Source organism: Pogona vitticeps, chromosome 9, assembly GCF_051106095.1.
Source record: "Pogona vitticeps strain Pit_001003342236 chromosome 9, PviZW2.1, whole genome shotgun sequence".
In the NCBI taxonomy this organism is placed as follows: domain Eukaryota; kingdom Metazoa; phylum Chordata; class Lepidosauria; order Squamata; family Agamidae; genus Pogona; species Pogona vitticeps.
Genome location: NC_135791.1, coordinates 20,626,181 through 20,645,972, shown reverse-complemented (window position 1 = coordinate 20,645,972; position 19,792 = coordinate 20,626,181). Strand labels below are relative to the sequence as shown.

The window sequence follows — 19,792 nt, the reverse complement described above, 5'->3', positions numbered from 1 at the left end:
AAATCAAGCGACAATTTATATGCCAAGAATATCAAGTTTGCATGGGCCAGACTTCCGTGCCGCTGATGGTCAGAGCACCAATAGCAAATGAAGCCATTTAAAATGAAAACTGTTGGAAAACGGTTCGATTCGCCAGGAATATGTATCACCCGAAGATAAAGCCAGACACACGTCCAGAAGATAAAGCCAGACATACTGTACTTCCAGGCACTCACTTGTGACTCTCAGAGATGGCTGGGTCATAACGTAACTATATTTTATTTTGCCTTTCTCCACTCTGAAAAAATAAGGCCTTTCGTCACCCTTTCGGGCCTCCGTTATGATGAGCGAACAATCTCCTTGTTCCAGTCCTTCAGAAAGATGAAAGCGATGCCGAGTATAATCTGCTACTTCTTTCTTCTCATCGTTGGTGGCCACAGATGGGTCTCTGTAGCTTCGGCTGCCTGTCGCATACCAGTACCCATATAATTCAGAGGGGCTACTTTCGGGCGATGCTGGATATGCAAAGGTACAGGGAATTATGACACAGAGTCCTTCCTGTACTGTGACCACATTCGGGGCATCGAGGATATACGCATCGGACTGACCTCGCACCTCTGCGTGGAAGAGAAAGTGAGGAGGTCAACTCAAGAAGTAGAGAACATCATCTTCATTTCCCCAACTCATTCCTGCAAACCGGCCCAACCGTTAGGCGTAAGGTAGAAGTTTTGGCAGATGCTGGGATACAACAAAGTCAGTCTTACATTTTTACCTGCTTGAATCTACAGCTCTTTCCCCTTTTTCGGAGAACACAGGTAAGCATTTTGTATCCACGTTCTGCATTCTTAACCCTCCTTCTAGCTTGTGATTTGGTAGAGGTCACTCTCGAATCCCCTGATTAGAATTAAATCTCAACAGTTGGTTCACCTATAGTTTCTGTCAATTGAATTGGGAGGGAGGGACAAATTTGTCCTTCAATTTAGGCAGGAAAATGTCTCGGGCTCCCCCTGCCTGTAAATGACTGGCTAAACAATTCTGTCAGTCAAGCTGGGCAGGAGATTTAGCATGTATTTAGAAGCAATGTTCCTTCAAGGGACAAAGGACATTTGCTTAGCACAGCATGCATTTTCTTTACCACTGCATCTTGAATTTAGCAATGCTTTGTTTTCTGATTGGTCACTGAAAGGTAAACACAAGCTCAACCTGCAAGCCTGTTTGCTGAGACATGTATCTTTAAGGAAATTCTATCCTTGAAAGGAAAATATGTACATCACAGGGAATCCATATCTTTCTTAATATCAAGTCTGAATTTGAATTTCTCATCCACATCTCTCTCCTCCTTACCCTTCCATAGTAGGCAGGTCATAACTAGTCTGAGTGCAAAGACTTCAAGGGAATGACTCATCTTCTCATGTCTTCGCCTGTTTTCCTGAAATTTCACTTTCTCTGCAGCTCTGTCATCACTTGCAGCAGCCTAAAAAACTGGACCGAGAGGCAAAAGGAAAGCACGAAAATAGAAAGAAGCTCCTTTCCTGCAGAATTACGGAAAATGGGCCAGAAGGAATCATTTTTTAAAAAAAATTAAACACGGGAGAAAACCAAATGGTCAGAATCACTTATCCAAGCAGAGAACTTTGGCTGCTATTAAAACTCTGAATTTTAGTTCCTGACTATTTAGTTGTGTTTGTTAGCCATGAATCAGGGCCAACATTGGGATGAAAGATGGGCACAGGACAAACCATGATGAACCAACCCCCCCCCCCCCCAACAACAACAATAACCCCATGAACTGGGCTGGTTCATGGTTCATTTCATAGGTGCTTCAAGGAAAGGCGCTTTCACAAAGTCAAACGAAACACCGATATTTTTCATCATTCATGTTTCGTTTCACCACATCCCTCCCCCGAAATGCCCCCTTCACGGGCCCTGGCACCTTCCATACTCACTCTGAGCCTCTTCCTCCCTTTCTCACAATACCCTAAGCCTCCCAGGAAGTACTGGGGCAAGAGGAGGGCCCCAGAAAGCCTATGGTACTTCTCGGCTGGACAGCACAGTAGTGGAAGGGGACCCGTAAGCTCACTGCTAGGGCCTGTGAAGGAGGGCTTTCGGTGTAGTTTTGAGCAACACAGAAAGACCTTCATCATTTAGACATGGGTCTGAACTGAACAAACCATGAACCAGTTTATTTATTTATTTTTTTAAAAAAGCTCAGCTTGGTTCGTGGTTTGTGGTTTGTGGACGCGAATGAACTACAAATTATCACAAACTGCCAGATGCAGATGGTGACAGCAGCCATAAAATTAAAAGACATGTGCTTCTTGGGAGGAAAGCGATGAGAAACCTCAACAGCATCTTAAAAAGCAGAGACATCACCTTGCCAACAAAATTCCAAAGAGTCAGAGCTATGCTTTTTTCTGTAGTGATGTACGGAAGTGAGAGCTGGACCATAAAGAAGGCTGACTGCTGAAGAATTGATGCTTTTGAATTGTGGTGCTGGAGGAGACTCTTGAGAGTTCCCTGGACCGCAAGGAGAACAAACCTATCCATTTTGAAGGAAATCAACCCTGAGTGCTCACTGGAAGGACAGATCCTGAAGCTGAGGCTCCAATACTTTGGCCATCTCATGAGAAGAGAAGACTCCTTGGAAAAGACCCTGATGTTGGGAAAGTGTGAGGGCAAGAGGAGAAGGGGACGACAGAGGACGAGATGGTCAGACAGTGTCACTGAAGCGACCAGCATGAATTTGACCCAACTCTGGGAGGCAGTGGAAGACAGGAGGGCCTGGTGTGCTCTGGTCCGTGGGGTCACAAAGAGTTGAACATGACTTAACGACTAAACAATAACAACAAGCCATTGTTCCAGTTTGTGCCCATCACTAATTGGGATGTAAGAGAAAATGAAACCCACAGATTGATCCACTCCTACTGGATCCTGCCCAGTGATGGATTAAGGATTAATGTAATTTATTGGGGATGGAAGAAAACCTTCCAGGGTCTTTGGGCCTATGTACTTGGGTCTTCCCATATTGGGAGAAAAACAACTCAGAGGTTTTAAAAAGGAGAAAGTGATTCACCGGGAAAAGCAGAAGTGGTCATGACGTGTCCCTACCCTTGCAAACGGTCGTCATTAAATTGCATGATCATAGCTTTGCACACAGATTCCAAGTCAAAGTGATGCTGCTAGGCAACGCTTGGGAAAGTTACATTTTGGACTTCAGCTTACATTATCCACCACCCAACAAGACCGTACTTAATGGGGGATGTTGGGAATTGTAGTTAAAGCCCCCTCAACTTTTTCAAACTCTGCCGTTAGGGTGGGTCTTCAGGCATAAATAATCCAGTTATCTTGGCCCTTACTCTTACCCTTCAACCTGGGTTGGGGTGACTCCAAGACCCATGTATTTTGGCCAAAGTTACCTTGGGCAAGAACATGTTCAAGGGAAAATTGGCCAGTTTTGTTCTCGGCTACATTCATATGAAGAAATTTGTGAGTTTTCAAGAAACTCTTTTTAAAAATGGACAGAAACTGAATTCTCATCCCCTTGTAGTGCCTTGAATCAACAGCTATCTTTAGCTTTGGAGACCAAGACCAAGATTACCCATACTGTGGTATTCCTGATTACCATGTGTGCATATAAAGGCTGGGCAGCAAAGAAAGTAGACAGAAAAAGAGTAGATTCCTTTGAAACATGGGTTGGAGGAGAGCTTCATAGATACCATAGACTATTAGAAAGACAAATACCTTATTTTTCTGTGTATAAAACGCCCCCATGTATAAGACGCCCACCATTTTTCTAACCTAAAATTAAGAAATCTAAGTGGGGCTTAGCAAATGTAGGGTAAAAAGGACCAGTGCTATAGGAATGCTTTGATCCATGCTTTCTCCCTTTGTGCTAAGCTCTGTGTGGCTTAGCAAAAGGAGGGGAAAAGGGATCAAAGCAATTCCACAACTGCACAATCATTTTGATTCTTTCCCCCCTTATACAGTCACGGAATTGCTTTGATCCTTCCCTCCTCCTTTTGCTAAGCCCCATGGGAATTAGCAAGCAGAGGGGAAAGCAGGGATCAAAGTGCTCCTGCAGCACTTTGATCCCTGCTTTCCTTTTGCTAAGGCTTGGCAAATAGAGGGGAAAGCAGGGATCAAAGCCGTGCAGGATCACTTTGATCCCTGCTTTCCCCTCCACTTGTTTTTTTCTCCTCAGCTTACTTCTGTGTATAAGACAACCCTCAATTTTTAGTCTAAAGATTTTAGACAAAAGTATAGACTTATACATGGAAAATACAGTAAGTCAGTGCTAGGTAGAATGAAGCCTCTCTTAAGACTGAACATGAAGAAGTCAAGGCCATTATACTTTGGTACATGGAAAGAAGAAAAGACAATAACGCTGGGAAACGTCGAAGGCTGTTGGAGATGAAGAACACCAGATTGGAGACAGATTAACTCAGTAAAGGAAGCAAACACATTGAGTCTGCAAAAGATGAGCAAGGGTGATAATGATAGGATGGTTCGGATGTCACTCATCCAGACCCTGAAATCCTGTTGCTTTGTTACACATGCAGAAGGCAAAAGGCAAAACATGCAGTCATTCTTAGCTGGTAATTGACAAGTCATCTCCTTAACTGCTGCCTAGGAACAACTGAATGTTACACGTTTTGTTACTCAGAGCCACAAGATTTCAGCCGTAGGACCGCCCCATAAGGAAAATGAAGGGACAGAATAACATCTTGATTCTCAGCATGAAGAGAACTATAAAGCACTTTCTTGTCACATAAAATACCTTTGTTCAGTCATCCCCTCCCCCACAAGGAGGTCTGCTGTCTTGCAGGTAAGCAGAGTTTTCCACTCGTAATGAAACTTAAATAATGCAACATTGTCCAAACTGGAGTGGTAATGTGGTGGAAACTGCACCTGGTGAACATCCTCCTTGATTACATGGGTTAAAAAAACCTCAAAGGTTTGGTTCTCTGGATGGACAGTTCTTTCAGTTTTATTTTCTCTCATATTTGATTTTTTTTAATCCCTCATTCTTCCAATCTGAATATTTATTTTTTTTAAAAAATTGCTAACTCTGGAAAATATTTACATGAACTTAATTAAATATAACATTTTGACCACAACCCTCCTCTCTGCTGGCTTGCTTCCCAACCCACACTCCTGCCCTCCACCGGCCTGCTGCTTTTTACATTAAAGAGTTTCTACGCCTTTAATGGAGACTTAAACAACGTAGTTCTGTCTAGAGTAGAGTAGCAACATTGCGAAAATTGCATCTGATGAATTTCCCCGCAAATGAATTTGTTCAGGGAGCAAATAAACTGTCAGAGGCAGCTTCCACCCAAATTCTAGGAGTACTTACCTCCCTCCATGTTATTGAATCGTGCATTGACTCTAGTTCTCAGCTGTGATCTGATTTTTCAGAGTGCTGCTGCCACAAACTATAAGTACGGACGTAAGAAAAACGGAAGAGACGGGAAGTGGTTTGTGTAAAATGTGGTTTTGTGTGTTTCTTGGGGCAGGACTTGAAGCGTTACCACATTTTCCAGCTTAAACCCCTAAGCTTTCCATCCTGTTTGCTTTAAATTGAGCCTCTTTCCCTCAATTTCCCTCAAATGGCACACTTTCCAGTGGAAGGCTGAAAATGGAGGAAAAGGGAACAGGGTTGTTCCATCGTATCTTGTGAGAAACAAGTTCTCCCTTTGACTTCTGCATCCTCTGAGCACATTCCATTCCAGCTGGCCAGTCCATGAATTCCCATGGACCTGCATACATTTTGGTGTGAATGCGATTGACCGCCATAGGGAAATGTCGCAACAGCTCGAGCAGTGCCTGCCAATTTATTTCTGTGTATTGGTAAGGGAAGGTGTAAATGCCAAACAGAGTTGAGGGTGGAAGAAATAATATGAGCCAAGGTGACCTACATTGACACATGCCATTGAAATTAAGAGTGTGCAAAAAGTTGCTCCTGGAAGAGCTCAATCCACCTGTCTAGAAAATTAATTATTACTACAGCACTCAATGTTAATTCATCACACTCGTTTTTTGACAGTGTTTGCTTTGCAAATAGATACTTGTCTAATAATTGTGTGCTGTCAAGTAGATTCTGACTTATGGTGACCTTCTCCAGGATTCATTCATTCATTCATTTAAGGGACGTGGTGGCGCTGCGGGCTAAACCGCAGAAGCCTGTGCCACAGGGTCAGAAGACCAGCAGTCGTAAGATCGAATCCATGCGATGGAGTGAGCGCCCGTCGCTTGTCCCAGCTCCTGCCAACCTAGCGGTTCGAAAGCATGCAAATGCAAGTAGATAAATAGGGACCACCTTGGTGGGAAGGTAGCAGCATTCCGTGTCTAAGTCGCACTGGCTATGTGACCACGGAAGATTGTCTCCAGACAAAACCGCTGGCTCTATGGCTTGGAAACGGGGATGAGCACCGCCCCCTAGAGTCGAACACGACTGGACAAAAAATTGTCAAGGGGAACCTTTACCTTTACCTTTACCTTTTCTCCAGGCTCCACTAGATAGAGATATGATTACTCAGAAGTGGTTTACCATTCTCTCCTTCGTTGGGGGATGGGGGGGGACTCCCTGGCACTGTGCAGCTTGCCCAAGGCCACACAGGCTGACTCTTCTCCCTGTTAGGCATAGTTGGGAATTGAACTCTCAATCTCTGGCCAGGTACAGTACCCAAACCACTGAGCTATTGACAAGATGTTCTGAATTGCATTGCAGATGGACTACATTCCTGGAACATTCTGGAAAAATCTGCCTCTCTTTGGGATCAGATGTTTATCCCCATGTTCCTTGTTAAGGATGGGCCTGAATGAAAATTCCCCGAATAACTTTTTCTTTCTTTTTTATTAATTTTGCAGTCTAAAACTAATGATTGCAGTGTATAACATTTCATCTCAATAAATATACATCTCAAACACATACTTCTTTTAAGACAAGTATAAAGTATGACCTTGAAGAGTACAATGGAATGGGACAGAGAGGTGCTATTCCGAGATGTATCCTGAAAATTGAAGTTATTTTTTTCATAACCCAAAGAAATCATGGAAGGTATTGTGTGTTCCAAATACACAGAGGAACACTGTGAATCAATACAACAGGAAACCAAGAAGTCCACCTTTTAAATGCACTAGAAGGCCATCATCTTTCCGGAAAAGTTTCTGTTTCTCTTTCACCCTGTTACTAATTTGTCTGTGAGGGGCAGCGATTATGGTTTTTTGGGGAAATTTGCCAGAATCAGAAGATTCCATGGTGTTTTGCCACCTTCTCTTTTTCACCTCCTCCAACGTTGAAGACAAGAAATGTAAGTGAGGATGAACCGAATGGTTTAGCCGCCAGACGGGCGCTTGTGCCCTGGAACGGTGCGGCTGGTCATTGCCCCAACGTCCCCGGATGGCGCGAGACCGTTGGGAGCCACGTGTGCATGATGGGAGGGGGAGCGCGTTTATTTAAGTGAGCGCTCCCCTCTACTCGCCCTCTTTCCTGTTCGGGCACCCACCCGCCCTCCCTAATCCTAGTGTGACTTTTGTGGTTGCCGTTTTGGAGCCGGATAGGAATTTTTGACCTTCAGCCTGATTGGCTTTTGGCTGGGGGGATTTTTCGCCTATCCCACACTAGTAAAAGGGTTGTTGGCATTTTGGTGGTTTATTTGGTCACACTGGCGGGTAGTGCGGAAAAACAGGTTGTCTCGGTGTGTCCCATGTGTAATTCAAGCTAGCCAACAGCGCATCTGACCTCTCGGCTCTGCGGATCGTGCGATTACAGGGCCGGTGTGGGGAAGATGCGCTGGGCCACTTCTGGACCAACAGTCATCAATTAAAGATGTCTGGAGGTCTGGGGTGTTTGTTAGCGGCCAGCCGGGTTCTTGCTGTCACTAAGCCAGCAGGAACCTGGGGCCGGGGACTCGCCCAATGGCATCCTTAAGGGGTATTTTAATACCCACGACATATCCTGTTTCCGCACTACAGCAGGCCCCCATTTCTTGTTATAATAATTGGCAATTATTTATTGAATTTATTAAATAAAGTGTGGCCCATATTCAAATCCATATGGTTGTCTCGCGTCATTATTCCGGGGCTGGGGGGGCAATGGCTGCCAGTTCCTCCAGCATCTTGATGACATTCCTCTTGTCTCACTTCGAACAGTATTTTTATCCCATACCTTTTGTCCTTCCCCAAACTCTTGGTTTTGTTTTATACTGGGGGAAGGGCTTAATTCTATAGCACTGCCCTTCCCCATCAGAAGATGGCTAACAAACGAACTAGTGAATGAAAAGACTCCTGGCACTACATGGCATGCATCCAAAAACTGAATGAATGAATGAATGAATGAATGAATGAATGAATGAATGAATGAATGAATGAATGAATGAATGAATGAATGAATTTCTATACCACCCATCTAACTACTGAGGCCACTCTGAGCAGTTCCCAGCATAATAAAACAGCACATAACACTTTAAATAAATTCACAACACATAATTACAATACAAGAAAGCCAATTAAACATATCAGTCAATGAAAAATATGACATGAAAATGTTATTTTTTTAAAAAAGGAATATAGTGCTACAGTAAGCCCTTTTGTAATCAACCCACCCAAAAGTGGAGATGTAGAGGAAATGAAGTAATCAAAGGAAGAAAAGAAGCGGCGTATACTTCCTTGGTGCTGTTGTTTCACCAGCTTCACTACCAAGCACTTTTGACCTCAGATTAGCCATCTGTATGAACCTGTGCAAGCTCTGGATCCAATGAATAAGTGGTGCTTTATGACAGCGAAGCATAGGATATGATTTTATCTCATCCACTCCAACACTGGAGGAGGAAATTCACATTCAGTACCCCAAACCACCAAGGAACGTGGTAGCACTGCGGGCTAAACCGCAGAAGCCTGTCCTGCAGGGTCAGAAGACCAAGCAGTCATAGGATCGAATCCATGCAATGGAGTGAGCTCCCGTTGCTTGTCCCAGCTCCCGCCAACCTAGTGGTTCGAAAGCATGCAAATGCAAGTAGATAAATAGGGACCACCTCGGTGGGAAGGTAACAGCATTCCGTGTCTAAGTCGCACTGGCCATGTGACCACGGATGATTGTCTCCGGACAAACGCTGGCTCTATGGCTTGGAAACGGGGATGAGCACCGCTCCCTAGAGTCGGACATGACTGGACAAAAAATTGTCAAGGGGAACCTTTACCTTTACCTTTACCCCAAACAGCACAAATTGAGGAGGGGGGAGAACAACATCAAATGCTTCATCTTGAAGACTCTGAATGTAAAAACCGAAATATAGAAGAGAAACTAGGGTAGCATCTTCGTTCTAGTTTTTCCCACCAGTTTTTGAAGAAATGGCTTGCTTTGCAAATTAAAAAATACCCATTATATACAGTAGTACCTTCCCTTGAAAATGGATTTAATTCCTCAAAGTTTCTGTATGTATGTTCACAATGAGAGAGCAGCTGAAAGGGCTCTCACACTGACAAGATAATAACAAATCTCCAGTCTTCCTCAATGTGCCCCATTGGTCCACTCTGTCTGAAATTTGGCAGGTCTAATTCTCTATGAGTGGTAGTTAAAGTGCTCGCAACTATCATGCTAATTACATGAGGAACACATGCTTCCGTGCTGGAGAAATGCATTTATAGAAATAGAATTTATTGAATGGAAAGCTTATAGAAAACATGTCTTTCTCATTGTGGAGAAAATGCTATTACTTAATCTATCCCATGTTTGCAGAATATCATACTTTGGTGTCCAGTTGCTGAAAGATTTATGGTATTTAAGTAGAAAACGCCATCTTAATTGCTTCCCAGCATCTTTCTCCTAAAATGTGTTTGTTCTGCAGATCTGCAGGTACCTTCACTTTGCACAGGGATGTGCTGCTAGAAGACAGAAAGGTCCATATTTAAGGCAGGATCAGTGGCATACCTTTGCTAGATCTTGCTAAAATCAGTCCTGCTCTTTTTCCTTCTAAAGCTGTCCTCCCTGCCAGGTGGCCTGCAAATTCTTCTCCCCCTTGGCATCACAAATTCTGAACTGGAAGGCTGAGAAGCTCCCTGGTGTAGTTTTTTTTCAAGAGATCACAGATGAATTATGGGGAGGGGGGAAAATCCTGATTCTTTTGATGCTCAGCACCAAAATACACAGCTGGATACTGGACTTCCAAGAATAAGGGTGCAACCCAACAGCTGCAAAGGGACACAGTTGGTGGCCCTGGAAAGGGTCATTTTAATGGGAGCGATCTCCTTCTGTCTGCCAGGGAATCTCTCTAGCCTAACTTCAAGGTCCAGCTTGGGCATGGATCAGGGTTGGTCTGAGTGTGTTTTCCACGTGTCATGTGATCACTGTGAAACAGATTGTACAAGAGCGTTCCATAAGCTTACAATGGTGATATATCTCCCTGTGCAAGTACATCCTAAGTCTACTTGTTGGTATATGAAATGGATTATTCACAAGCTGTCAGTCACTTTTGCCCACCTGTGCCAGCTCATGTTCATAGCTGTGTAAATGGTGAGCTTCCAATGAAGCTTTTCCAAATGAATTTAATCAGTGCATTGAAAAGATAAACTGTCACACCATAAGGCCTCATGTAGGCAAGGTCATTAGAACAGATTTCCTTATTGCCCAAATGCCTTATCCAACCTTACACATGGGAAACAGGAAACAAAAAGGAAGGCCAAATGCAATACATGATCTTCTACAGTGGTGCCTCGCTAGACGATGATAATCTGTTCCACTGAAATTGCTGTTTAGCGAAATCATTGTCTAACGGAAAGCATTTCCCCCATTGGAATGCATTGAAACCTGTTTAATGCGTTCCAATGGGGAAGAATCGTCGTTGTCTAGTGAAGATCGGCCGTAGGAAAGCCACTTTGCGAACTGCCGATCAGCTGTTTAAATCGCTGTCTTGCGAAGCTTAGGTCCTGAAAACACCTGTTTTGCAAGCGCGAAGGGAGCTGTCAAAATGGTTGTCTAGTGAAAATTGGTTTGCGAAGCAGGGACCAAACATTGTCCAGCGAAATTCCCCCATAGGAATCTGTGTTTTGCGAATCGCTATAACGATCGCAAAAAGTCAGTCTAGCAAAAAAACTGTCATGTGGGGTAACTGTCTAGCGAGGCACCACTGTACTTGATTAACTCCTTTGCTGGCTTCCCAAGTGTGTGTGTAGAGGACATAGAGAGAAATACTCTTCGCCCGCTGCATTTGTCACATGAAACTAGCCCATGAATCTTGTTTGTAAATGATGGAGAAGAAGTAATTTTCTCACTTCTAATTTTCTATCTCTTAACTTGTTTGGGAACCTGACAGTGGATATTATAAATAATTTGGAAGAAATCTGCTTGCACAGATCTCCATGATTTGTATTCTGAACGGTCATTGTCATTGCCTGCAAGCTACCTAACTTCTAATAAATTGGTCTGTGTCAGAATACCATAATTTACTTCTGCTCCCTTGAAGTTCTTAATAACAAGAGGGATCATAGATTTCTGGCTCAGCTTGTCATTTGGATCAAGTTAAAATTCACAGCTACGTATCTTGTGACGAGTGCTATTTTTTAAGCTGGCCTCTTGAGCCTGCAGGACCAGGTTACCGTGTCTGATAGCACCAAATGGAAAGGCCTTCCTACAATGAATGGAGAAAAACAGCTGAAGGAAACAAAAAATGAACTGAGAAGGAAGGAAGGAAGGAGCTGATGATGGACAGAAGGAAGGAAGGAAGCCTGTTTGAAGAGAAAGGTCTTTGCCCGCTAGCAGAAGGACAGCAAAGATGGGGCCAGGCTGCCCTCCAGTGGGAGGGAGTTCCACAGTCTGGGGACAGCGACAGAGAAGGCCCTTTCCCATGTCTTCACCAAATACACCAGTGAGGATGGTGGGACTGAAAAAAAAAGGCCTCTCCTGATGATCTGAACATCCAGACAGGTTCATAAATGGAGACAGAGTCCTTTTTGCCCTAGAGCTGTTCAAGCCCATTTAGGGTTTTATATGTCAAAAATAACACTTTGTTGGAGAGAAATGCACAAGCCGAAAAGTCTAGTCTAGGCCAAAATTAATTGCAATAACATCCTGCAATCCTAAATATTTCTCAGATAATAATGCACATGAATCAAACATCTCCCAAAGCTGAAAAAAAAGTTTCTTTTAGTTATAAGTCTGAGACTTTCATAGCCAACATGACCACTGACCCTACTGACTTGAGGATTCTGGAACTTGTAGTCCAAAAGTAACTTTCCCAAACTCTGCCAACTTAACAAATCAACTTACACAGAACTGTAGCCTTTCCTCTTTTGATCTTCCTGTGAGCTTTTTAAAAATGAAAGTGCTTCAAAGTTCTTGACCTTTGTTAGTGAATCCCCAATTATGAGATGAACAAGCTTACCCCTTGGTATGAGGGCTGTCTTGTTTCAAACCATCCAGAATCTCTGTACCAATGCACCTGCCCTGCTGTGTTCGTAAAAGGAGTAATACAGGAAGTGTATTACAGGAAATCGTGTCAAGACAGATGCAGAAATGAATCTCCTTTGTGTGCTGAACACCACTGCTAAATCGTAATCTAGGTGAACAGTGGGCTGTTGTGCTCTGCACAAAACAGGGAAATGAATTATACTAAAAAAAATTTTTCTTACCTCAGCTATTTCCTAAGTTTCACCAAGTTGAGACTTCCCTTTTAGAGCATCAAGATTTCTTGGCTTCAAACAAAAATGAGACATAGGTTTTGGTCCCCCACCCCCGCCATTTATTTCTGATTGCTTCTTTTGTGCTGAAGTGTTGTGGAAGAAACTGTCAAATCCTGTGCAGTCTGATGCACATTCCAGTAAATTGTGTGCCAGAAAAAAAAACTTATTTTATTCTGGCATCAAAACAGTTCTCTACAGACTGGTGTTTCTTTAAAGCAGAGTAAGCTTGTCAAGAGTGGTCATTTTGGCATGGGGTGGATCAGGCTACAAAGGGTCTCTTGAGGTTGTGATATTTGGGTTGGTCATCCCATCCAAACAACAAACATCTTGTAGCATGATCAGCTGTCAATTAAGCACTTCCCCTGATCATCTTCAAAGGGTCAGGGGAAGCTTCTTTTTAAACATTGCTCCTCTCTCCCTCTGTCAGTCCTGTTGCATTTTCTCCCTTCCCTCCTCCCTGTTTTCCTTCCATTTTCCCCACCATTTCTCTCTCAAATGGTCCCTTGGAATCTGCAGGTACTGGAGGCTCCAATTACCCAGCTAATGAGCATGCCAAAAAGAATGCATGTTCTACCACTGAGCCAGAAAGGTGCACGGCAGCCCTTAATGGAGAAAAGGTCTTTTTCCAATCTGAATCGTGCAATCCATATATTGTATGTATAAGCCAATGTGGACAAGCCAAAAGAAAGAAAGGAGAACAAAAATCTAAGAAACCCCATGAGATTTCCCGGGGGGGGGGGGATCTTGCTGCAAGTGAAAGAAAAGGGATTTGAAAACTCATAAGACATAATAAAGGCATTGGTTGTTAAAGTAGCATGAGAAACTTTGCCGTTTTTCTTGCAGCAAGAGTACAGAAATAAAACTCCAGCTATAACAGGATCTGGCCAAAGGGAAGGGAGAGTTAGTTCATTGTCTCTCCCTCCCTGCCACATTAAAGTAGTGAATCTACTCTGGGTTTTATCCAGGTTGGAACTAGCAGAGCTGTTGAACCCTATCCTCAGACTAGATTCAGCATTTCACTAGCTCTGAAGTTCAGACTAAAATGTCAAGCAGGTTCATTACTGACACTGGAATCTCTCTCTCTCTCTCTCTCTCTCTCTCTCTCTCTCTCCGTGTGTATTGCAGAGTTTATTTTAAAGAGATTGTTATGGCTAGGCATCCTTCAGTCTCAAGAGACGATGGTAACATGCTCTGTATGGAGGACTTGGAACAGCATCTAGTGTGGGTGAGAAGGCCAATTCAAGAGTGACCATCCCTTCCACACTGAAGACAAATACCATCTGTCCCCTGTCCAGCTCCCTGATTTTGCTGCTTTCAGGACTGCCTCTTTGCCTCAGCCTGCTGGACAAGGGTCTCTTCAAATTGGGAGAGGCCATGCTGCACCTCCTGCCTCCAGGCTGAATGCTCGGATGTCAGAGTTTCCCATCTGTTGAGGGAGATCAATGATTAACAAAACAGCAAGGATCCAAAGGAGTACATGGAAAAATGACTGAAACTAGAAACAGGCTGATGCATCGGTAACCTCGGAAATATAGCTTGTTTTCCAACCTTGAGTATTTTCTCTCAGATTTTCCAGAATATTCCAAACAGGAAGAAAGGCAGGCTTCAGGATGTCAGTAATGATGCCCATCATAGGGACCAGGAGTTGGTCTGCAGTTGTGCGGTTATTTGTTCAGAGGGGCTACCAAAGTTTGTGTGTAGTGCTAATCTGCTAGCTGGTAAGCTTTCCGGGAGGAGATTGATTCCATCACTCCCACATCCACTTCAGTGAGCTTTCTTGAGAACGGAGAGCTTTCCGCTGGAGCCCTGAAAGTTAATCTGGGAACCCATGGGGGAAAATGATACAAAACAACAAACAAACAAAAAAGATAGTGGAAATGCTTTCAGGGGTATTTCCGCTATGATGAGTGCTTGATATTGAAGGATGAAAATGCTCTCTCTGGAAGAGTCCTCCATCATGAATCTCATGGATTGACTTTGAGGCCGTCACCCTCTCTCCCTCTACAGTTCTGACTTCCCTCAAAGGGTTGTTGTGACCACGAAACAGCGATGAGTAGATAGATCTTCTCCACCTTGAGAGCATTAGAAAAAATACAGGAAACATGTGTGACTCATTAATACTCAAATAAACCAAGCAGCGCTTGGCCAGAGCACGCCAAGAGGTGCTTGGGTGATTAAAGCTGGAAATAGGGAAGTGGTTTTTACAGAAAACCTATGATTGTGAGGTTCCAGTTTCATCTTTTCTCTCCTGAATGCTGAGTGGCACCATAGACAACTTTGTGGACCACCGTTTCTGAACAAGTCAACTAAAATCACCAAGTGAGTAAACCATAGCTGAAGAATCAAAAGGGCCGGGTGAGGGAGAAGCAGGATTTGAGAGCTAGCTGCCTGAGGTTATCATCCTAATTTCTGCAGTTGTGGTCTTATGGGATAAGAGAGAGAAAGGTGGGACAAATATTTAACTACTATGGGATCCGGAGCTCTTAGCATTCTTAGATTTCATACCTCAAAGGGAAATGGACTTGAGAGATTAATATGGCCAAGCTTCCAGGGTTATATTGCTAAAAACCAGTGGGGTATCATGTGTTCCTTTTTTCTCTTTTTTCTCAGTTTCTCTACTTTTTTCCACCATTCCATTCATTTTCTTCCTCTTCTTTCCTCGGTCTGCGGCTCAAATGTCTATCTTTTTTCAGGGTCTTGCAGAAAAAAGTATCGTAAGCTCACTTTTCACAATGGCATAACCCTACTTTGAGGAGAAGGTAGGAAACGTTTTAGAACCATGGAGGCTTGGACAGAGAAAGGAGAAAACAAACAGTTCCTTAAATGGTTTCTGACGAATTTACAGCAGCCTTGCTGGAGGAGTGCTGCGGGTTAAACCGCAGAAGCCTTTGTGTGCTGCAGGGTCAGAAGACCAGCAGTCGTAAAATCGAATCCACGCGATGGAGGGAGCTCCCTCTCTTGTCCCAGCTCCTGCCAACCTAGCAGTTTGAAAGCATGTAAAAATGCAAATAGATAAATAGGTACCACCTCAGTGGGAAGGAAACAGCGTTCTGTGTCTAGTCGTGCTGGCCACGTGACCACAGAGGATTATCTTCGGACAAATGGTGGCTGTATGGCTTGGAAACGGGGATGGGCACTGCGCCCTAGAGTCGGGCACAACTGGACTAAATATCAAGGGCAACCTTTACCTTTACCTACCAGAGGAAAAGCTGATCACTACAGTAGCTACCCTACTATTGAACCTAGTTGCTGAAGTGGCCACCTGCTATAGGAGTGTCTATTTGTCTCTGCTATGTTCTCTAATGCCAAGGGGTTACAATGGTCAAGATCCTGTTGCTAGCTGAAGCAATGGACCCATTGTATCATTTGCTGAATTGTAAACTTCCTGAGCCGATGGGCCTCCTCTAGGTGGGACTAGCAATAAGATACTGATCCATTTGTTTTCATTTCTCTCTTACATAAAGGAAAATAAATCCAAAAGATCTGAGTCTCAAACTTCACACCAGTCATGGAAATAGGGTCATATGAAGGTAACTTGCGGGCGGAGCAAGACAGGGGACTTACCCCATTTCAGAGGGGCCTCCTGCTGGCCTGGGCATGAGCAGGACTGTGTGCAAATATTTTTTTTCAAAATTTCATTTTAGGAATGGGGGGGAGGAAGTTGTGATGAGAGATATTTCATTTCTCCCTATAATAAACAATCCTTTTGTGATTTCATTTCACACATTTCCGCCCTGAATTCTGAGCCAAATGTGAAATGAACTTCCATATCCCTGCACTTCTAGGCAAGTGGCTTGAAAAAAGCCAGGATGGGCATAGGTAGAGGTCACAAAGAGTTTCATGTGTATGTTTTAGTGTGAGCATTAATGCATATTTATTGTTCTGGAAACAGGTTTCACAGCGCTCCTGACATGGTGTCTCCTATTTTCTTAGGGCTAAAAATAGCGGATCAACCAAATTTGATGAGCTTGGGATGAAGTAGGGAATATATATTCCAAAAACCTCATGCCTAGCGGTTAGATGTGGAATACCCTATCTGTTCGAAGTAAGAGAGGAAAGGATCTCTGTTCAAGTAACTCATTCATTCGTTAGCCATCAGTGAGTTTCCATTTCTTGTGGCCTATGCTTTACATATGGAATGTGGAGAGAGTGTTCTGCTTGCTTTCACAAAAGGAACCCTGAATCTCTCAGCTTTCAGAGACAGACAAGATCCTGAACCTATTCTACCTATCAGGTTCAGGACCTTGAATAGCTCCTATAAAGTTCAGAGCAGATTTGCTGCTCTGTGACATCAGAGCCAGTAGCTTCCATTTCTGTGGACGAGCAAGTCCAATCCCAAAAGATTAACATCACAAGACCCAAAAGGCGGTGTGTTGTTTCTTTGTCCCTGACTCTCTCTATCTCTGTCTTTCTCTATCTCCTTTCATTTAACAACACCTACATTTGGGTGGTCAACAGAAGGGGTGTGTGCTGGCAACTGTATGACATATTTCCAAAAAGATTGAGAGATGCAGTGGGGGAGATGAATCTTTTGGACTCCATGAGAGGATTCTAAAGATGAAATGGCAACGTGGATGCCATTTCCTTGGAGGAATGAAGATCTACTACTAGGAACTGTTGAAGAACGTATTGCCATACAGGTTCTGCAGTGTTCGTTGTAAGACAAAACCTCGAACCTTCAAAAATGGTGCTGAAAGTGGTCTTCTAACAATGTTTCTTTTGATTTTTATAGTTTTGGTCATTGTTGGGCTAGTCCGACCCGCGATTTGGTAAGTTTGGGAATGGACAAGAGGCCCTTAGATCATCCAAAGCTGCTCACTTCTGCAACGCAGGAGGTATTGAAGACTAAGATCTCATCTTTTCCATCTTCCTCCAGGTCTTCATGGACACCAGTAACATGTCCGTCCTTCTGGGGAATTCCTCAGTTAGAGGAATGAATGTCAGCACCAGCCACTTTCCTGCAGCCATAAAGCCACTGAACCTCTTCATTGCCTGCTTTGTGTCAGTTTCCTTCCTAGTAGGAACAACAGTGAATGGGCTCTTCCTCTGGGTACTAGGGGTGAAGATGAAAAGGACAATCAATACTCTCTGGTTTCTCCATCTGATTCTTATTCATTTGATCTCTTCTTCCTACATGCCTTTCTTTGTCGCCTACATCCTTCTTGGTTCACACTGGGCTTTTGGCAAAGCTCTGTGTAAGGTTCTCAACTTCTCGAGTTCTCTAGGAATGTTCACCACAGTCTTCCTTCTCACCATCGTCAGTCTGGACCGCTACCTGCTCACCTGCCACCCTATCTGGTCCCAGCACAATCGCACAATATCTCGAGCACAGAAACTGATCACAGGAACATGGCTGGTTTCCTTTGCCTTGAGCGCCCCTTACCTATTTTTTCGAGAGACTCAAGAGACAACTGAGGGCAAGATTCAGTGTGTCAACAATTATGCCTTATCCAATAACTGGGAGGCAGTTGAAATGCAGGCCTTCAGGAATCGTGTTCATTTGGTTTTCTTTGTTGTTCGGGTTCTGTTGGCTTTCGCAATTCCTCTCTTCATCATAGCGGGTTGCTATTATTCTATCGGTTGGAAAATGAAGAAGAAAAAGTTAACAAGAACTGGGAAGCCCTTCAAAGTCCTCACAGCTGCTGTGGCATCGTTCTTCATCTGCTGGTTTCCATACCATCTCTCACAAGCTTCACTGGTATTTCAGGCATCTGAACAAATGGTGAAGATCCTGCAGCTAATGTCTATCATTGGCGTCTGCCTCAACTTCTGTTTTACTCCCGTTCTGTATCTTTTTGTTGGAGAAAAATTCCAGCAGGTCTTCAAGACATCTGTCCTTGTGCTGCTTCAAAAAGGTTTCGCAGATGCTTCCATCATCCCTGAAGGCAATATCAATCCTAGTGAGGAAGTTCACCATTGTGTTTCTTAATGGAGTCCAATCCATTGAAGATGGACATGTGCTAGAAGAGTTTCTCAATGTGAAGGTGTCTCCAGAGAATGATCTGCCATGTCTTATAAAAAAGCAACTTTGGGCCAACGTGCATCTTGAAAATATAGCTCCCTATATTTACTGGAAATTTCCTTTTTACCATGTTTTAGTGTGATATTTGTTTGACTCTTTTTTTAGTATGTGTATACTCACTGTCTTAAGCTTTACATATTGTCTTCTAATGATGGCAGTCCCCTTGGCTCTCTTTTGATAAAGGTGGGGTAAAGATATTTTAAATAAATAAATAAAAATTTTAAACTCAAGACCAGTAGAGGACAAAGGCAGAATAAGAGAGCACACATTTTCATTTTTGTCCTATAAAACTTTAGTTATGCAATTATATCATAGAACAATGGAGCTGGAGGGGGCTTGTTTTGGTGAACACAGCTGACATATCACATCAGGAATACTTTGATGGGGCTTAAAAAAAACCTTTCAAAGCATCACTGATACATTAGCAAGAATTAAAACCAGATGCAAAACTGTCTCCCTTGTCCTTCAAAGGAGAGCCAAGTGGAAGCTTCCCGTATCTCAAGATCATTTAGCAGCTTCACCAAAAGGACAGGCAGGCAGCTGCTTTGGTTTGATTCCAGTGATCACGCAAATTGGAATCAAACCAAATGGAGTGATCCCACCTGCAAAAGAAGAGTTCTTGATGGGGAGGCAAAAAATGTGCAGGTATGAATGTTCTGGGGATGGGCTGGTTCATGCTGGCACTTCCATCGTGTGGTTGTTGGGAAAAGCAGTGAACCAGCCCAACCCTAGAGCAGACCAGTGGAACAAATCCATGTGTATTCACACCCTCACTCTGTTTTTCTAAATCAAGCCTCCCACAAGGTTCAAGCCCAAAATTAAAGCACAGAAGGCACCAGGAGCATAGACAGTGTTCTGACTCCTGTCCTCTGAAGATGCCGGCCACAGAGACTGGTGAAATGTTGGAAGAACAACCTTCAGAACATGGCCAAAGAGCCCGAAAACCCCCACAACAACCAGCACCAGGAAATCTTGCATAAGCCTCTGCTTTTCAGCCTGCCCTACTTCACTTTGCGGTGAGAATGAAGCAGGAAAGAGGGGAAAGTGGGATGTTAGAAGACACAGGTGTTTAGAAGAATGTCAGGACATATGGAAGTAAATACACCATGTTGTCCT

General features: G+C 43.6%; 2 protein-coding genes across 2 annotated transcripts in view; one reads left to right on the top strand and one right to left on the bottom strand.

Moving 5' to 3' along the window:
• The window catches only part of LOC110086509 (sialic acid-binding Ig-like lectin 12), a 35,531-nt gene extending 30,054 nt beyond the window's left edge, over positions 1-5,477 (bottom strand). Inside the window, exons 1-3 of the mRNA XM_078379976.1 lie at positions 5,333-5,477; positions 1,324-1,453; positions 216-596 (exon numbers count right to left, since the gene is read on the bottom strand). Coding sequence (XP_078236102.1) covers positions 216-596; positions 1,324-1,453; positions 5,333-5,359 — 538 coding nt within the window. The 5' untranslated portion in view covers positions 5,360-5,477. The remainder of the gene's footprint in view (positions 1-215; positions 597-1,323; positions 1,454-5,332) is intronic.
• A 9,403-nt stretch (positions 5,478-14,880) lies between these two features.
• GPR33 (G protein-coupled receptor 33) lies at positions 14,881-18,894 on the top strand. The gene is made up of 2 exons (XM_020807482.3): positions 14,881-14,973; positions 17,531-18,894. Exon 2 carries the CDS (start codon positions 17,537-17,539, stop codon positions 18,581-18,583), a length of 1,047 nt encoding a protein of 348 aa, XP_020663141.3. The 5' UTR covers positions 14,881-14,973; positions 17,531-17,536; the 3' UTR covers positions 18,584-18,894.
• The last annotated feature ends 898 nt before the right edge of the window (positions 18,895-19,792 follow it).

Bases quoted from the DNA above. Each gene is read 5' to 3' on its own strand.
- GPR33 (XM_020807482.3), top strand. From the start codon at position 17,537: ATGGACACCAGTAACATGTCCGTCCTTCTGGGGAATTCCTCAGTTAGA.